The sequence below is a fragment of the Seriola lalandi genome, unplaced genomic scaffold, assembly GCF_002814215.2.
Source record: "Seriola lalandi dorsalis isolate HSWRI2012SDOR001 ecotype SW California unplaced genomic scaffold, Sedor1 jcf7180002054346, whole genome shotgun sequence".
Lineage (NCBI taxonomy): Eukaryota > Metazoa > Chordata > Actinopteri > Carangiformes > Carangidae > Seriola > Seriola lalandi.
In genome coordinates this window covers 449,183-465,932 of record NW_019524899.1, presented here as the reverse complement: position 1 = coordinate 465,932, position 16,750 = coordinate 449,183, and the positions used below count along the sequence as shown (strand labels likewise).

The 16,750-nt window shown below is 40.9% G+C and overlaps 1 protein-coding gene and 1 non-coding gene across 2 annotated transcripts; one reads left to right on the top strand and one right to left on the bottom strand.

The window, feature by feature from the left end:
• Nucleotides 1-262: 262 nt before the first annotated feature.
• trnac-gca (transfer RNA cysteine (anticodon GCA)) lies at nt 263-334 on the top strand. The gene has a single exon. It is a non-coding gene; the product is annotated as a tRNA-Cys (tRNA).
• Nucleotides 335-1,531: 1,197 nt separating this feature from the next.
• Nucleotides 1,532-16,422, bottom strand: plxdc1 (plexin domain containing 1). The gene is made up of 13 exons (XM_023407823.2): nt 15,833-16,422; nt 8,886-9,046; nt 5,462-5,605; nt 5,316-5,385; nt 4,679-4,801; nt 4,475-4,593; nt 4,242-4,341; nt 3,434-3,529; nt 3,262-3,343; nt 3,118-3,178; nt 2,914-3,037; nt 2,421-2,581; nt 1,532-2,303 (listed from the first exon to the last, which is right to left on the bottom strand). Exons 1-13 carry the CDS (start codon nt 15,912-15,914, stop codon nt 2,178-2,180), a joined length of 1,449 nt encoding a protein of 482 aa, XP_023263591.1. The 5' UTR covers nt 15,915-16,422; the 3' UTR covers nt 1,532-2,177.
• Between the last annotated feature and the right edge of the window lie 328 nt (nt 16,423-16,750).

Sequence of the window (16,750 nt, the reverse complement as noted above, 5' to 3'; positions counted from 1 at the left end):
AACATTTGATGCACACGGTTTAAATGTGTCTAGTTGGCGGTCTCTGCCGGACACTGAGTTAAATAACATCTCCGTCACCCATCTTGTCTTCAATGTGAACGTTAGCGAAATGCTACATTATGGTTTAACAATAGACTCGGTGTGTTAATATGCATTGTTGTGCGGTGGTACACAAAAATGAAATATAAACTCCACCGAATACACGGACCACAGATATTATTCATAAAAATAAAAAGATAGCATAATCCATTGCAAATGCATTGGGGGTATAGCTCAGTGGTAGAGCATTTGACTGCAGATCAAGAGGTCCCCGGTTCAAATCCGGGTGCCCCCTCTTTTTATTATCTCCATATTGATTTGTCGTTTGTTTTAGCATATAAACCGATATAAACGTAACCAAAATTTACCGATACGGTGAAGTTGTTGAAGGCGTCTTCAGTTAACGGCTACAACAAACTCCACCCGCGTCATGCTAGAGTTAGAAGGGTTGGAAGTCCTACATTTGTTTGCATCATGCAACTTTAATCAAACTTCACAAATTTATCCTTATTTCTTACACACTTTTAATTCCTTTACCATCCTTTAAAGACATTATATTACTAAAGCCAGCATCACTTGGACTATTCCTACCCCCTTTTTGGAATGGTATGTTCCACCTGCTGTAGTTGCAGTCTACTTAATGGAGGGCGTAAAGTTTTTTGGGGGCGCTGAAATAAGGTCCCAGTACTGGTGTTACTACGTTCGTTAATGTTCCTACATCAAACTGTAAGTCATATATTAACATAACTCCTTGTTTGTCTGTCATTTACTAGGATAATTGGACCCTTTTTGTGGACTACTAGCACTTGTTATGCTAATTAGGACCAATTAACAGCAGCAGTGTTAATGTCAAGTTTTCATTGTTAGTCAGTTGGAAAGCCTGTTAGATGTCTGCTGCACCAGGTTAACCAATAATTATATTAGTTACAAGCAGCCAGTATGCTTGAATGTTAATATTTAGCTGTGTTTTGTCAGATATTTCCCCGTTAGCTAAACAAACACTACAGGAATAACTGTCTTGGCTTGCTATAGCTAGACTTGCTGTAATTGCAGCCTCTGCCTCGTTGATGGCTTTGGGACATAAATGATTTAGGCCCAATGTGTCATTGGGATAAGTGTGTGTTTCTTGTAGCTAGTCTTATGGCTACATCATGTGGCCTACTTGTCATCAATCCCTTATATTCACTCGTTTTGTTTGTATCATGTTTGTCATTCAGAAACCACACACACACACACACACACACACACACACACACACACACACACACACACACACATATTTTTGCCCCAGTGCCACTCACCTGACAGTGGCGGCCATCTCTCCTCTCCCACCACGTCATTTACCTCAGTGATACAGTAGTATATTGATATAGCTACAACTAACAATAACTGACAGGTGACAGAGTCGGAAACACTCATCGTAACCACCTGTTCACACTCAAGATGATCTGTGCCATTTGTTTTCGTCTCCTCACCAAGCACAAGATTAATGTCAACACTCACCACCAGCTTTTATTAGAAGACATTTAAAGAGAAAGGTCAAAAGAAAACTCTCATAACTTGACATCTCTACAATTCATCCAAACATTTTTCTCCAGAGAAGTTTGAGATGATCATTATAATCACTATCAGTAATACAGTATAGCTAAATATCTGTTGTAGTCCAGAGATATAACATTTTATGAACCAATCATTGCTCGCGTAGAAGTTTCAAGAAACAAAAATAATTCCATAGACTGGGTAAAAACAAAAAATACATAGTTAAGTTGAGCTGTACATTGGTTTGCAGTATGAAGGCTAGTTCAATTCATTCCCTGACATCCCCTTGGATAGATGGGTTTTGTACAGTTACACATTTGCATCTCATCATTTCTGTGCAGTCGTCTTCCTCTCAGACCCTCCAACCCTTGGCTAATATGGCCAGTCTCCTGTGTGCGATGGCAAAGAGCAAGATACACAGAGAAAGCTGGAAAGAGCTACGAGAGCAGTTACAGTAAACACTGTCCAGCCGCCAAGGTTGGAGTAGGGCATCCTGTGTCAATGGTCTGGCTGGTCGTCCGTATTCATCCCCCTGTAGTGCCGTTACAATCCTCAAGATGGTGTCCTTTCTTCTTCTGAGTCCTGCAAGTCCAGGACCCTTAGCAACACTGCTCAGCTTCAATGAAACCTTCTTTTTCGTGACCCCCAAGCTCAACCTCAGCGTAACTGGAGTGGCAACCCTGGTTGCGGAACTTCATAGAGGGCCAGTAGTTATTGGTGTGTCGCTACAAACAACAGACAGTAGTTGCTGAAGGCCAGGCATCAGAAAAACTTGAACTGTTGACTCTACAGAGTGTATGAAGCTGTGATGTGTAGGTGGAGCCTGAGGTTCTTTTTCTCACCTGCATGAGGTAGAACGGTGGAGCAACTGTAGGGTGTGTGTTGATGTAGTAGACAGCCAGTAAGGTCAGAGCTACAAGCAGAACAAGGGCAGCCACCACACCTGCTATGATGGCCGTGTTCTCTGTTATCCCCTTATGCTTTGAAGAACCCGTCTGTAAATCTGAAAGGAAAGAAAACTGAGACTCCGGGTATTGTTAAAGCTGGTTGGCTGACCTTAGGGCCTTAATGAAAGTGAGTGCACTTATTATCTTGGTAATAATCCTTAAATGTACAGGAAAACTGCACACACACATCTATGGCAAGCAGGCTAGGTCAAAGGTGAACCAGGAAATATGTTTATAAACTGTGATAGATGTTTACATTGAATAGTTTGGGGTCATAATTATACTGTTTACCTTTGTATACTCTTTTGAATGAGGTTGACTAACCTGGATGTTTGTATAGTTCTGATCTGTTCTGTTCCACCTAGATCCTTGCTGCAGAGAAACTCACCGCTAGTGACAGGCTGGTCTTCGAGCACTGCTGAAGAAGGCGTTGGACCTGGGGAAGAGTGGTTGAAGGAGCTCATGGATCCCTCAGGTAGTATCGGGTTGTAGTCCTCACATGTGCCTTTAGCCTGAGAGAATACCAATATAAATGACTCAAAAAACAATGAAATATCATCATGGTAATTTATACATGGATAATGTGTCTCACCTCTTCAGGGCAGTTATAATCTAACCACTCTTGTCTATGCCGGTCAATACCGTCAGAACATCTGAAACACAGTGAGAACGTAATGAGAAGAGCCAGGCTCTCTACAGCTTCATTGCAAGATAAATCTTTAGAGCTTCCACCTACCGTTGAAGTGTGTTGCACCAGCCACAGTCGGTTGTCAAGTTGGATGTTAGGCAGAGATCACAGGATGTGTGCTGAAGACAAGCTGGAGGAATGAGATACAGTGCTCTGGAGTTAGAGAGGTGAATGATGAAGCTAGGCTGTCATATGAAAGCCAGATAGTCAAAATACTTACTGGGTAGAGGAGTGAACTCAAATGCAGATCTGTTAACAATCTTTGCTGTGTCAATCTCCACACGATGATACTCGTAGATAGTGCGCCGCTTTGGATCTTCAAGACAATTATAAAATGTTGGTATGTTTACGTTTTTGCCGTATGGATTAAAAGCTACTCTGCTTTTACAGAATATTATGAAAAAAAAAAAGCATAAATTCCTAAAAAAAAATCAGTCATTGACAAAAGAGAAACAAATTTCAACGATGGCTCAGCTCCATCTCAACAGGCCATGTCAGTGAGCCAGCACGCACAGTATCAGGACCTACTAGCTGGAACTAGCTCCTCTAAACAGAATGCAGTTGTTTTTTTAATGTTATCAATTGCACCTGTTGCACCAGATGTTCAGGTGTCTATAGCTTCAACAGATTAAAAAGTACAAACCCCTTAATTAGTTAACAGTGAGCCATTTGCAATACACACGTGTTGATGGGCTTATTTCTCCTCTTTTTACTTTAAATAGATCATATTACCAAAACATATGAAAGTTTCTCTGTTTATAAAAAAGTAAGGCCCAGTTTATAAGGCATATGCCAATGTCAATTTGAGGTTTTAAGTAATGTGATAACATATACACCAAAATCCTAAAGCTTTGTTACAAAATTGGAAGTTTGTTATAATGAGAAATGCTTGTTTTTATAATGAAAAACGGTTGATATGTCATAATAACAAGAAATATATTGAATTATCAAAGAACAAGAAACAGGTTTTTTGGTCATCATGGCACCAATATGCATCCAGAGATTTTGAAGTTAGTTTAAAATCTGACCTGAGAGCTGCGAGGAGGAGAGGAATGCCATGAAAGCATCAGACAGTCCCACTTTCACTGGATGCTCGGTGGAATTAATTTTCTCCACTGGCAGGGGGATCTGAAAAAGAACAGCAGTTTGTTTTAACGTGGCTAAACCTGACATACAATCAGAAGATTTGTTCTGTTTCCTCATAACAGTGACCATACAGATGATGAAGAAGAGAACAGTGTAGCTGAACTCCATAACTTACATCTCTGTAGTTGAAAACAATGGTTCCATTTCGGTGGAGGGCTGCCTGGAAAGTAAAAGCTCCTTCAGCCTCTCGGTCCTTTAGCCGCACCTTGTCCCACTGCACCACGAATAGGTTACCTGAGCAGAGTGAGACGCAGAGGCCAGTCAGAGAAATCCAGGAGCTCCCAAACACTACAGGCGTCACTGAGAAGCTCCCATTTACCGTTGTCCGAGTACCTCACTGTTGAGTTTTTGGAGAAGCTGGGGTCAAAGTTGGCCATGAGGGGGGCAACGTACTGTGTGGCAGTCAGCATTCGATGAGTAATCTCCCCCATGAAGATGAACCCTGGGGGGGGGGGGTCAGAAACGCAGGTACATACGTTAAAAATGCTTCATTCAGAAAATTCCTACATTGTTTTTCTCTGAGACCCTTTGTCTACAAGCAATATCTACTATGACTTTTTTCAAGATGCAGTTAAAAGCTCTGGAAAAAGCTAGTAAGTGGACCTTTAAGTTAAGTTTACGTTGTCAAAGCAGGATAAATACATAAAAATAATTAAAAAAAAGTATAAAACTGTGAACGTTTTATCCCCATTACAGGATATTCAATCAATGTTGAATCAACAAACAACTCAATCTTTTTATGATAAAGAATTTAGGACACGCACAGCAGGTCTTTAAGCAATTAAAACCATCAAAGAAATGAAGGCATGTACATTTAATTAGATATATTATGGCCTGGTATCCCTGAATATTTCCCCAGGGTAGAACAGAGCCTCCTTCAGTGCATTGGTAGACGTTTGGTCTCCTGATTGGAAGAGTAAAGCAGATGAGACCAAGTAATGTAAAGTAAAACTCACCGCCAGTTGCTACGATAATTTGTCTCAAGTAGTGTCCATAAAAAGGGAAATCAAAAGAAAGTGCCACCCTCTGTGGAAAAGAAGAAATATCAGACATGTCTGGGTGTTAAATCCAAAGTGTGTGTGCGCGCGTGTGCGCGTCTCACCGCTGCCTGTCGATGTGTATTGGACAGTATGCCATGGATTCGGACTTGGCTCTTGTGCAGCGTGTTCAAATCTACCCACAAGTCTTCAGTCTGTCTGTCAGTTGGACCAAAGCTCTGCCATGTGTAGTAACTCTTGGTGTCCTCCTGAGAGAAAGAGGACACTCATTACGAGAGTGAACTTGTCAGAACATGGTGAGATAGATTAGAGTAGGTTTCTGAAATTCATTAATTTGCTTTATTAATAATATGACTATTTCACAATTCATATCATTGTCCTCTACAGTTCTTAAATTATTGTAGGTGCCAGTTAGGGCTGGAGAAATTAAACCCTAGGCCCGTATTGGACTCTTAGTCTTAAAGAATATATACTGTAGTAGATTTGTACTGAGAAAATACGTGGCAGAATAATCAATAATGAAACGAATTATCTGCAGTTCTGCATTATATTTCATTCACATCACACTGATAGGATATAATTAATCTTTGAAGATTTTCTAACATCTACACCCTCTTTTAACCACATTTTACAATAATTTGATCTCTTCCCTACACACAACTCTGCATATTTATGTTTGGAGAGGGATCAGAAGCAGCATCCTGAAATCTGTTGAATTGCATTAATAATATCTTGACTGAAACATTCAATTTTCTTTTATTCAGACATTTTGCCATGACATGATCAAGTCTCCTTGTGTTGATGAACCAGAGAGGATCAGGGCTGATGTCACACGCAGACAGTTGTTCCCAGTTGGGTTAACGGCACGCCCTATGGTGTCGTGAGAGCCGCCAGGTAAGAAATACACTGGACTACACAAAATTCTTATGATAATTATTCAAATGAGAAAGTAACTTGTGAGCATATCAATCAAAAGATCAAAGACATACAGGCTATCAAAAAGGTTATGAGAGGAAATTGCTTGGTGTTAAGGGTTAGCTGGGAACCACTGCACTTGGACATCTGAGGATTTCTCTCCTCTATTTCTGTCCATACAGTTCCACTTGGGGGAGCTGTTTACACATTACACACAGTGCTTTGACAACGAGGACCTGTGTCTTCCAACAGATATCTAGTCTTGATGGCATTATTAATGTATGCCACAGTTGAAGGTGACAGAGAGCAATGGTTCTGGGGTTTAGTGTGGGCTCAGAAAGTGGAGCAGTTAAATGCAGCGCTCTCAGTGCCTCTCCGGCTGCTCCACATACAGAAAGTGACCCACTTTTTTTCTCCCATCTCTACTGCCTGACAGCAGCCTGTGTTTTCGAGAGGGTGGGAGGGGTTTGGGATTTCTAGGTGAGGAGATGGGAACAATCATATACTATTTTCCCTCACAGCTGACTGATTTATTGAAGAGATTCCGGTTGGACAAGAGATGGAGGGTCTCGGAAATTGGGATCAGACCTCCCAAAAAAGGCAACAGCAGCAGTACAACAGAGCTACTTGTGATCTTGTCCAAGTGAGTCATTCACGAGCACACACATGTGCACATACTAACGCACAGCCACGCTTAAACAAACACTGTAAGTTGGCAGGTTGAGGTTGTCGTCTGTTTTCAATTTGAATTGTAGGGAGAGGGAAAAAAAAGTACAACACAATTTATTTGGGTTGAATTTTACTGAGGCTGATTTAAGTGAAAGACGAGTCTGGGACATAAGACAAATAAAACCTCATTACACACACACACACACACACGGACACACACGGACACGCACACACGGACACACGCGGTCACACACACAGAGATCTAAAAGGTAATGAATGGAAAATGGCAAAGGATACGTCCAACTGGCAAACACCTAATAACAATGACCTCCGCTCAAAGCTTCTTAACTTTGTGAGAATAAAGATTATAACCCTGGTTGACCTTTCAGCTCAGTATTATCACAACCCACTGTCAGGTTAAAGCTTAAACAATGTAATTTAGGATAAACCAGATAAAAAAAATTACTTTTTAGTTTCACTTCATTCATTTAGCTTGACATTTTGTTCATGTTGGCCAGGTTCTTGTTGGGAGATGGAAATGTTTTGTTTTTCCAAAAGTAAACAGCGAGTGACGTACCCGTCATGCTGATGTTATTTTTAGTTGAAAGAAAAGTTACGGCAGCAGTTGCTAGGAGCGGTTAACAAAATGTTTTTATGAAGAGCTAAGAGATACAACGTCTTAATGTCATATTTCCACTGTAAATCAGTTTACAACAACCTATTCTGTAGTTTTGACCTCATCGCCAGTCACTACTTTTGTCGCAGTTTTTCTCAGTCAGTTTTCATGGCTGTGGCTAGTGTAAAACCGCATTTCCACCACAGAAACTCTCCCCGGGAACCTTTTTGAGGAACTATGTGCGTTCTTCAGACAACAATGGGCCACAGGAACCTTTTAGTTCCTGAAGAAAAGTACCTGGCACTTGGTCTAAATGCGGCTTAACAGTCAATTGAGCTACATGGTTCTACAGTAATACAGAACTGCAACACAAACTGGAGCCTCCCACGAGCTGTGTTGCTGTCCAACTGCTCTATCTGAGATGCACTTGAATGAACCACTGTTGTGCTGTGGAGACCTGGCATTGTATGGTTGTTGTCTAGTGCCATAGAATAAAGCACCTGTATGGATTAATTCAGTTGTTGTTTCTTAGCTTTCCAAGCTAGCGAAGTGTTCTGGGACTTCTGCTAACTACATGTTGCTAGCTCCTTACATCAGCCCATGTTGCACTATGAAGCAAGCTCATTACATGTATTAACAGCTCTGTGCTGCATTTGGGGGAAGTTTAAATTTCACCAACTCCAGCCGAACTTGTTACCCAAGTATTACATTTGAACAATCACGTCCTCACACCCTTTTATCTTGTAAAAGTGAAACATACTGTCTGAAAATTAATCATTAATCTAACTATTGTGTTGATGTCCAACTATGGTTTTTCTATAGTGAACAGTGAAAAGTGGTAGTGTTGGACTGAAGTAACATTTTTCTTCTTTCCAATTTAACTAGGGCTAATAAGATACCATGAAATACAACAATATGTTGTTTTAATTCCATGTCTTCTACATGGTTCAACTGATGAGGATGCCAACGTTTTATCTTGGTCCTGCAGTAGCTTTAGTCTCAGTCTGAGCCATGATATCATGTACAGAGGCTTCAGAAAGACCCTTTCACTTTTGCACACTTTACTGTGTTGTAGATTTCCTTTTAAATTGATAAAATGGCATTTTATGCTCATCAATCTACACTCAATCAAAATTTCAGTCCGCAGTTGTCGGCTAGAAATGAGAAGCTTGCTTCTGAAATCAACCACCAGTTATTTAAATAACGACAATTTCAAGCGGTAAGTCTGCTGCGTTCATCATGGTAGACTGCATGTGTGCTGTGCTAGAGCGCAAAGCTTGACAGATGTAGTAACAGTAAATAATGGAAGTGGGCTGTATGAATCTCACTAATATGCGGGTCATGTCGTCAGGCAGGGGGCTGATATCGACTCCTCCTCCTCCGCCTCCGCCTCCACCTTCGGCCTGTGTGTTGCTGGTTTCTTTGTGCTCGTGGGGGTGAAAACCGGATGGATCCCCATCTGCCCGCAGAGGAGTCCGGCTCAGTGCACCTAGAACAAGACAGGGATTGTGGTGACTGAGTAGTGTCAACACAGAGACATGCAAGAGCACTGACTCCATGAAAAAACAGATGTCTCTTGAACTCTGCAGGGACAAGAGGCTTTGTCTTGAAATCCATGTTTAGAGTTTTTGGATCAATAACTGAAAAATACAGGAGGAAAAAAAAACTCAACTCACAACACCAGGGAAAAAAAGAAAAGACTCATAAGTATGTTTTCTTTACATCTGTCATGCAGAAATAGAGCCATGATTTGTTTTTAATCTCTATCTCTGCATTTTAAACTAATCATGTGTCACGTGTGTTTTGGCTCGTTATCAACTAATTGATTCATGATAAAACATTAGTGCGGGTTTTCATGTCATCTGCTCAACAGATCACAGATGGATGTTTATATTTTTTCACATTTCCCTTCAGGAATGTATTTCCTTTGTTTCGTGTTTTTTTTTTTTTTTTTTTTTTTCACAGTAAATTGATCCATGACTCACTGCTCTGTGCACATTTATGGTCGGCAGAGTTACTATGTCAGCAGAACTGACCGGTTGTTCAGCAGAGCGAAGATCTCTGCTGTTTTCCTACTGAAGAACAAGTTAAGGGATTAAATCCAGTTTTTTCTGTCTGGATTTTTTATGTGAGCTGTTAGTTCACTGAACTGATGTAACAGCATGTCATGAACATCTTGAGAGAGGGAAAGACAAGAGCCTGCCTGAGGTTCAGATCTCCCTCTCAACCTCTCACTTTTGAACTTGTGTTTATAACATATAACCAAAGATATGTAGACACCATGGATCCTGTTTATACTTTTTTGTAGTCTTGGTCTGGAGCTGTTGTTTTTTTGCGCAAACGTTTTTGGCTAGTTCTGTTTGTTCCATTTACAAGGTTAATGCTAAATCATTCATTATAGTTTAGACAATAGTTTGCTTCCAGCTCTGACAGTTTTCCTCAGTTCCTCTCCTGTATCAACATGACAATGACCCCCCTGCACAAAGCCACGTCTGTAAAGAAATGGTTGTCCCAGGTTTGTGTTGAGGAACTGGATTGACTTGCATGAAGCCCTGACCTCAAACCTCAGACCTCAAACCCCATCCAACATCTTTGAGACGAACTTGAACGCTGACTGAACCGGGCCTTATCACCCCACATCAGTGTTGGACTTCACTTATGCCCATGTGGCCGAGCGGGAGCGAATTCCTGCAGCCAGTTGTCTGAAATCTTGTGGAAACCCTGAACCAGAAGAGTTGACGCTGTTATAGCAGCAGATTGTTTTTGGAATGAGATTTTTAACAATCACATATGGCTGTAATGTTTGGGTGTCTGCATAATGTTGACCTACATGGTCAAAGTATGTGTTTTTCCCTCTGAATGTTACCACAACCTACTGGATGTTGGGCATGTGGACTCTCTTAACCATTTGTTAGGTACAGCAGATTATGTAAAAATAGCTGTTAATGAATAGTGCAACATTTTGGGAAACATGCTGATTTGCTTTCTTAGTAAGATGAGACGATCTATACCAGTCTTGTGTTTGTTTTGAAAATGTCTAAGCTACAGCGGTTAGCTTAGCATAGACTTAAGACTGGAAATGGGGGAAAGTGCTAGCCTTGCTTTGTACAAAGGAAACAGCATCTGACTACCAACACCTGTAAAGCTCACAAGTTGACATATTTTTCCTTCTGCTGTAATATTCTGTATATTATACGATTTTATCATCATATACTGAGGGGCACACATTGCATAAAGATTTAATGAAGTGAATTTTCTATTGACAAGTGAAATACAATGACAGAGACAATGAAAAGACTTAAACAAAATGGGACATGGGAAAGAAACAACAAGAGGTTATCTCACACACAGGGGAGATGGCTCTAATGAGGAATCTTGTTTGATTATGGTGCAGTGGAAGCTATTTCCACAGCACCAGAACAAGAGGCTCCTAATTGGGTCAGATTGGCAGCACTCATCACCATCATTACTAAACAGCTGAGGAGGCGTCAAACAGCAGGGGGAAGAGATGAGGAAGAGCAGTGAGGAGGAGGCAGATCAGAGACTCTGCATTCATTATTACAGAATGAACATCAAGTCCTTGAGAAGTGTAGATATCTAGTATATGATCCACCATCTCCACAAATTCAGATTTGAGCTTTTCAGACTCTCTAAGCATTGAACTTGTTTTCTTTCCTGGAACATCTCTTACCTTGTGTAACTGTCTGCATGTGGGCCTAGATGAACTTCCAACAAAACAGGCCTGAAAAGAGTTCAAGAGTGGGTTGGGTTTTACATAAGGACTTGAGTTAAGCTGACCTCAGTAGCGTCAGGTCTGGCAGACACATGTGTATGTGGAACCTGCACTGGGAATGTGCAAAGTGGTGCAGAAAAACATCCTGGTGGCTTTGAAACAGGGTCCAAAAAATCCAACAACTAAAATAACAGATGTGACAAATTTGCCAGTGAAGAGCAGATGGTTTAATTGTAAATATACACCCTGCTGCTGCTTATATTAGAATAAAATACACAGGAATGATACTGACAGTCCTCTAAATTTAGAATATTCCTATTTACTGCCAGAATGGTGTCAATTTACATTGGTGCATCTGCAGAATGCCAGATTTCCTGCTGTTTAATCCATCATATCTTACAGTGGCAGGAGTGTTGACCCGGGTGTGAATGAAACCTCTAATCCTGCAGGTTTATGTTGTGTGGTTAGCAATTATATAATCAGCTATTTTGAGTCCATGGCACCTGGTGTCCACTGTATCTGCCTCCTCAGATGTGTCTGCATTGCAGCAACCACCTTGCAAATCTAGTGGGTGTTGGGAGTCACATCGAACTAGGACACGGCATTTTGAGCCTAATACAATGTGCTGTGGATATTCAGATTGTGTTCATTCATGCCATCAGCATCTCCCACGCACCTATTTCTCATCCCCCTGATCTCTCGCTCTCTCTCTTTTTCTTTTTAAATCTCTAGCAAAATTCAAGCTATTTATTATCGTTATTTACCCTTTCTTTAATCTTTTGCTGTCAATAACAGACATTTAAGAAACATATAAGGTAACATTTTTACTATCAGCAGACTAGACAGCAACTGAAGACAGACTAGACAGCAATCAAATCCACGTTCCTCAGCTGCAACAAAAGCTAAATGTTCTTTCAGTCTGTTCAGTTGGATGAAGTCCACTTATGAAAAATAAATTTCCCCTGAAAATAATCTTTTTCTGGGTAAATTCAAAACACTTTGAAGTTGAAGTGAAAGCGGGGATACATGTACTTGATCGTTGAGAGGAAAAGAGAATTATCAGCAGGCCCAGCAAAAGGGAGTAAAACACTTTGCTTCAGAGACAGATACAGTACGCTGAAGAGACCATTATGTACCATCCAAACACAGCTGAGGAGAGAGGTGATTAAATCTCAGGATACAGAGTCTTGACCCTGTAGCAGTCCTGTTTTGTGTTGTGCTGTTAGATGAGGCACAGAGTTAGTATCAGGACAGGGATTAGCAAAGCACCTGCAGTTGTCTGGCAATAGAATGATTGGTGGAAGAGTAATCACAGAGCAAGGTCACTTCGATGTGTGTCATCGCAGTTTAATACAGTGGTTTTTATTGTAGTTGGATTTTAAAAGGATGATCTGTGTTAAAACCAGCCTGGAGCTTATGGCGTGGGAGGAAGCCATTTGGCACCTTACGCTGAGAGGAACAGCAGTAACCATAACACACAATCACAAACACTGGCAGCTGGACTGATAAGGACCCGAAAAGAAAAGGAAAAATGAGGCGTTTAGATAAATATGGACAAATGGATCTGATTCAGAGTTTATAAAATGTGATGAACTGTCGCAGAGTTGTTTTTTGTTTACATTTGGATCAGATTCTCTGTTTTTAGTGCAGATGACATGTAGATCAAGTTTGCAGATGGACTTGGTCAGATGTACTTTACTTTATCTGTTTTGTTTTTTTTTTTTTTGTTTTTTTTCAGTGCTGCAGTATTTATAATTTTCAAGAGATTAGCATGAATGTACGGTAGCGCCTGATGAATCTGAATCTGAACCTCTTCAGAGTCAATATGCAGTTTAGTTTAAACTTTGAGACGCACTTTGAATTTAATTGAAAAAGTGCTTCCACTGATGATCATGAATCTGCCAGTTATTTTCTTGATTAATCGATTGTCAAAAGTATCTGTCACAGTTTCCAAAAGCCCAAGGGGATGTCATGAGATTGCCTGCTTTGTATGACAAACAGTCCATAATTCACAAGAACAAGAATAGCAGTAAATCCTCACAAATGACTGGAACTGGGAAATGTTTGGCATGACTTTAAACACACAAATAGCTAATGATTATCAAAAAAGTCAAAAAACGAATTAACTAACTAATTGAAACACAATTCATTATTTTTGTGTAGTCCAGAGAGCAAAGATTTTTTTGCCTGTGTGTTGTTTCTGTTGCGGGGTTCTTCTACTTCAGGTAGTAAGAGTTGACTAAAGACTTATGCTCCATTCAGCAAATGATAAAACTCTAAAGATATTCTCTCAGTGGTAACCTAGAAAAAGTTTAACAGAAAATATTGGTGTTATGGGATTTTTTTTTTTTTTTAGCTCATCTAGGTCATTTGTTTGGAACCTCAGTCGCACCTTTTCTATTGATCAGCAGTCAGATTTAGAATCAAATTGCCTTGTATTGATGCCGTCTGGTTTGAAACGGTTCATATCTGCATATCTGAGACTGAAACCTGAGTTGATCAGTGTGAATCAAGTTGTCTCCTCCTAAACTTAGCTTCTTTTGACGACATCATCTACTTCTCGGATCTGTGTTGATAGCAGGCACATTGAATTGTGTTGTTGTAGCTTCATCGTCTGTCACTTGAAAACTGTTTAAATGGTCACTTGGCCAAACACCATATTATGTCTAATTTAAAGAGAACTTTCCCTAAATATAAATTTTAAAAGCATTTTATGATGGCTGAAGTCACATACAGCAATTTAAAGCCTTGAATCTCCTTTACTCTGTTGTTTCTTTTCATGTCAGAATGGATAATATTATAAATCTATGTAAGATTGCGACACATCTGGCTGTTAACACTGGTACAATCAGACATGCTGACTAAGCTCCACGTGGTGTATAGGTCTCTTGGTGCCCTGATGAACATTAGAGGTGACGCTCTGGGTGGGGAAACCAGTACTGGGGGAAAGATCCAACACAGCAAAACAGAAACATGACAGCTATTTATATAGAGGTATGCATTTTTGTTTTTATCATGTGCAACCTGTCTTTGCATGAATGAGTTATTCCCTCAGACAGATCCCATTTCCCCAAGGCACGGCCACACCAGCATTTATAACGGCTACATTTTGGACCAAAATCTGTTGATTTCAATGGAAGCTCCACAATCAGTGGATTTTCTCAGAAAGGGTGAAGTAAATCTGCATGGAGCTGTTGCATAGAGATTATCTTCGGTGAGATTTGGATCTGAAATATGTGCTGTTGATCAAGAGCAGACACTCTTTTGACGGTGTTGACCTTTGAGGGAGTGGGAGCGGCCATGCAACCAATTTTATGTAACTCTGCTGCTCTGCAAAAGAGATTTGGCATGGTCCAGAGTCAGCTGTGAAATTGGGGCGGATGGCACGAATACATTCGCTTCAATCACAACATCACCGAGCTTCCAGGTCCACCTATTTAGCAGAGAGTTGTTCCACTTTCTGGTGTGTGAGTGAGCACTAAGATGAAGTTATCAGGCTGTGGGAAAAGGGTGCATAATAGAGGGGCCCCTGTACAGGGGTGAGGCTGACAACTTGAACCGAATCGCTGGCTTTGGCAAATTTGAGTGGTGAAGATGAACATGGATGTTTTGCTGGACTTAAAGTTGCCTTATGTTGGGGGGGAGATCTGTCGCTCTGGTGTGTGCACAGTTTGTCGGGTTGTCCTCTGCAGAGTGAGGCCCCTAATCAGAGGAACTGGGACCACAGGAGAGGCCAGAGAAACTGGAGCACCGCTGATTGTCGGAGGAGGAGAGGCAGCGGTAGAACGGGGGCTGGCTAAAAATAATGTATCTCCAAGGAGAACAAAAATACATTCATGCGCATACACATACATACAGACAGAGACACACACACACACACACACACACACACACACATACACACACACACACACACAGGATGACAGGCGTATACAGGAGATGAACACAAGTATTTTGGGTGATAAAACAGATTGAGATGAAATGAACCAACATAGTAAAGCAAGAAACTTCCAAGATTTAAGAATTCAACACTCAGCTGCTGCTCCCATTGACTTTTTCTACTTCTGTAAAACTCCTGCTGGAATGAAAGCGTAAATCATCCCCAAAATTACTGGTTAACCTCAAACATTTACTTTCTAAAATGCCGGATTTCCGATCACATGATCCATATTTCTCCAGCAAATGAACACCAGACACTTAAACTTTTTTTGTCTTTTAAATCTGAAATACAGAGGTTTAGGAATAAAATCCAGACCTGCACACAGCCTTTCATGTGTTTCCTGTGACTGACAGAGAGAAATGTCAGGGGACCTGTTAGCTTCACTCACACATATGTGTACACAGAAAAAAAGAAAGTGTCCAAAAAAACATTTTTCAAGCGTGCCTGGTGCCAGAAGTTGCAGCAAAGAATTCAGGTCAGATTTCTTTAAACCTTCACAGGATTCACTTCTGTGCAGCTCTTAAGTCTATTGTGAAGAAAGGCTGTCAAAATGGTCTTGGCATTAGAATCCATGTGAATACCTGTGTGTATTTGTTGCTTACCTTCATGCTCTTGAGCCCAGACTCTCCCCAGCTCAGCCTGGGAGAGACAGATCAGGAGAACAGCACAAAGCCCCATGTCCATCCGACTCTTCTCCCTCCTTCCCCAACTCTTTATCACTCCTCTCCTTCTTCCTCTTCTTCTTCTGTTTATTATTTCCCCCCGTTTCCCCTCTCACTTTGCTGGAAGAACGGGGCTCCTCACTCCTCCACTCCCCCGCCTTTTGTCGCTCTCTCTTTGCCTCTGCTCTCCCACACAGCTGCTTTTTCTTCACCTCAGCTAAGGTTTGCTGCTTTTCTCCCTCCTCTGTCTTTCTCTCTTCTTCTGCTTTGTGTCCTTGTTTGGCCCTCACAGTCACTTCAAGGATGACTGGTCCATGGTAGGAAAAGACTTGACACACAGCCGAAGTGTTGCAGACAGAGAAGTTGTGTTTTCTCCTTGCTCTTCCTTTTGCTTCAGTTTTCGTTATTTTCTACTCTTTGAAATAACTCCTCACTCCCCCTTCTCCCATCTCCCTGTCTGTCTGACTGTCTGTCTCTCTCTCTTACTGTCTCTTTCCTTGTGTTTGTTTCTGTTTTGCTGTCTCTAACAGAGCTCTGGATTTTTATATGACTTCCCCAAAGAGGAAATATTTATGTATTTCACCATTTTTTTCTTTCCTTTCAAACAGAAAAAAGGGGGGGGGTTGGAGTTGGGAGGAGCATGTCTCCCCCATGTGGAAGCATGTTGAACCAAAACAAATGTGATGGTTAAATGGTTGACATCTTTAGGAGAGGCTTCCCTGCGGTTTGTTTGGCGAAATACTACATGGATTAAGGCAATTTTTGAGTTTTTCGTTTGTTTGCTGTTACATCTGAACACGGGTTTGCCAAAAAAAAACTGTTTCCCATAGTGAAGGATGATTAAGATAAAGCAGTATT

What these genes read in the sequence shown, in the direction of transcription:
- plxdc1 (XM_023407823.2), bottom strand. Translation starts at nt 15,914, where the DNA reads ATGGACATGGGGCTTTGTGCTGTTCTCCTGATCTGTCTCTCCCAGGCT. An exon ending in TTGTTTTCAACTACAGAGAT is followed by an intron (nt 4,342 to 4,474) that starts GTAAGTTATGGA and finishes GTTCTTTTTCAG; the next exon opens with ATCCCCCTGCCAGTGGAGAA. An exon ending in AGACCAGCCTGTCACTAGCG is followed by an intron (nt 2,582 to 2,913) that starts GTGAGTTTCTCT and finishes CTTTCCTTTCAG; the next exon opens with ATTTACAGACGGGTTCTTCA.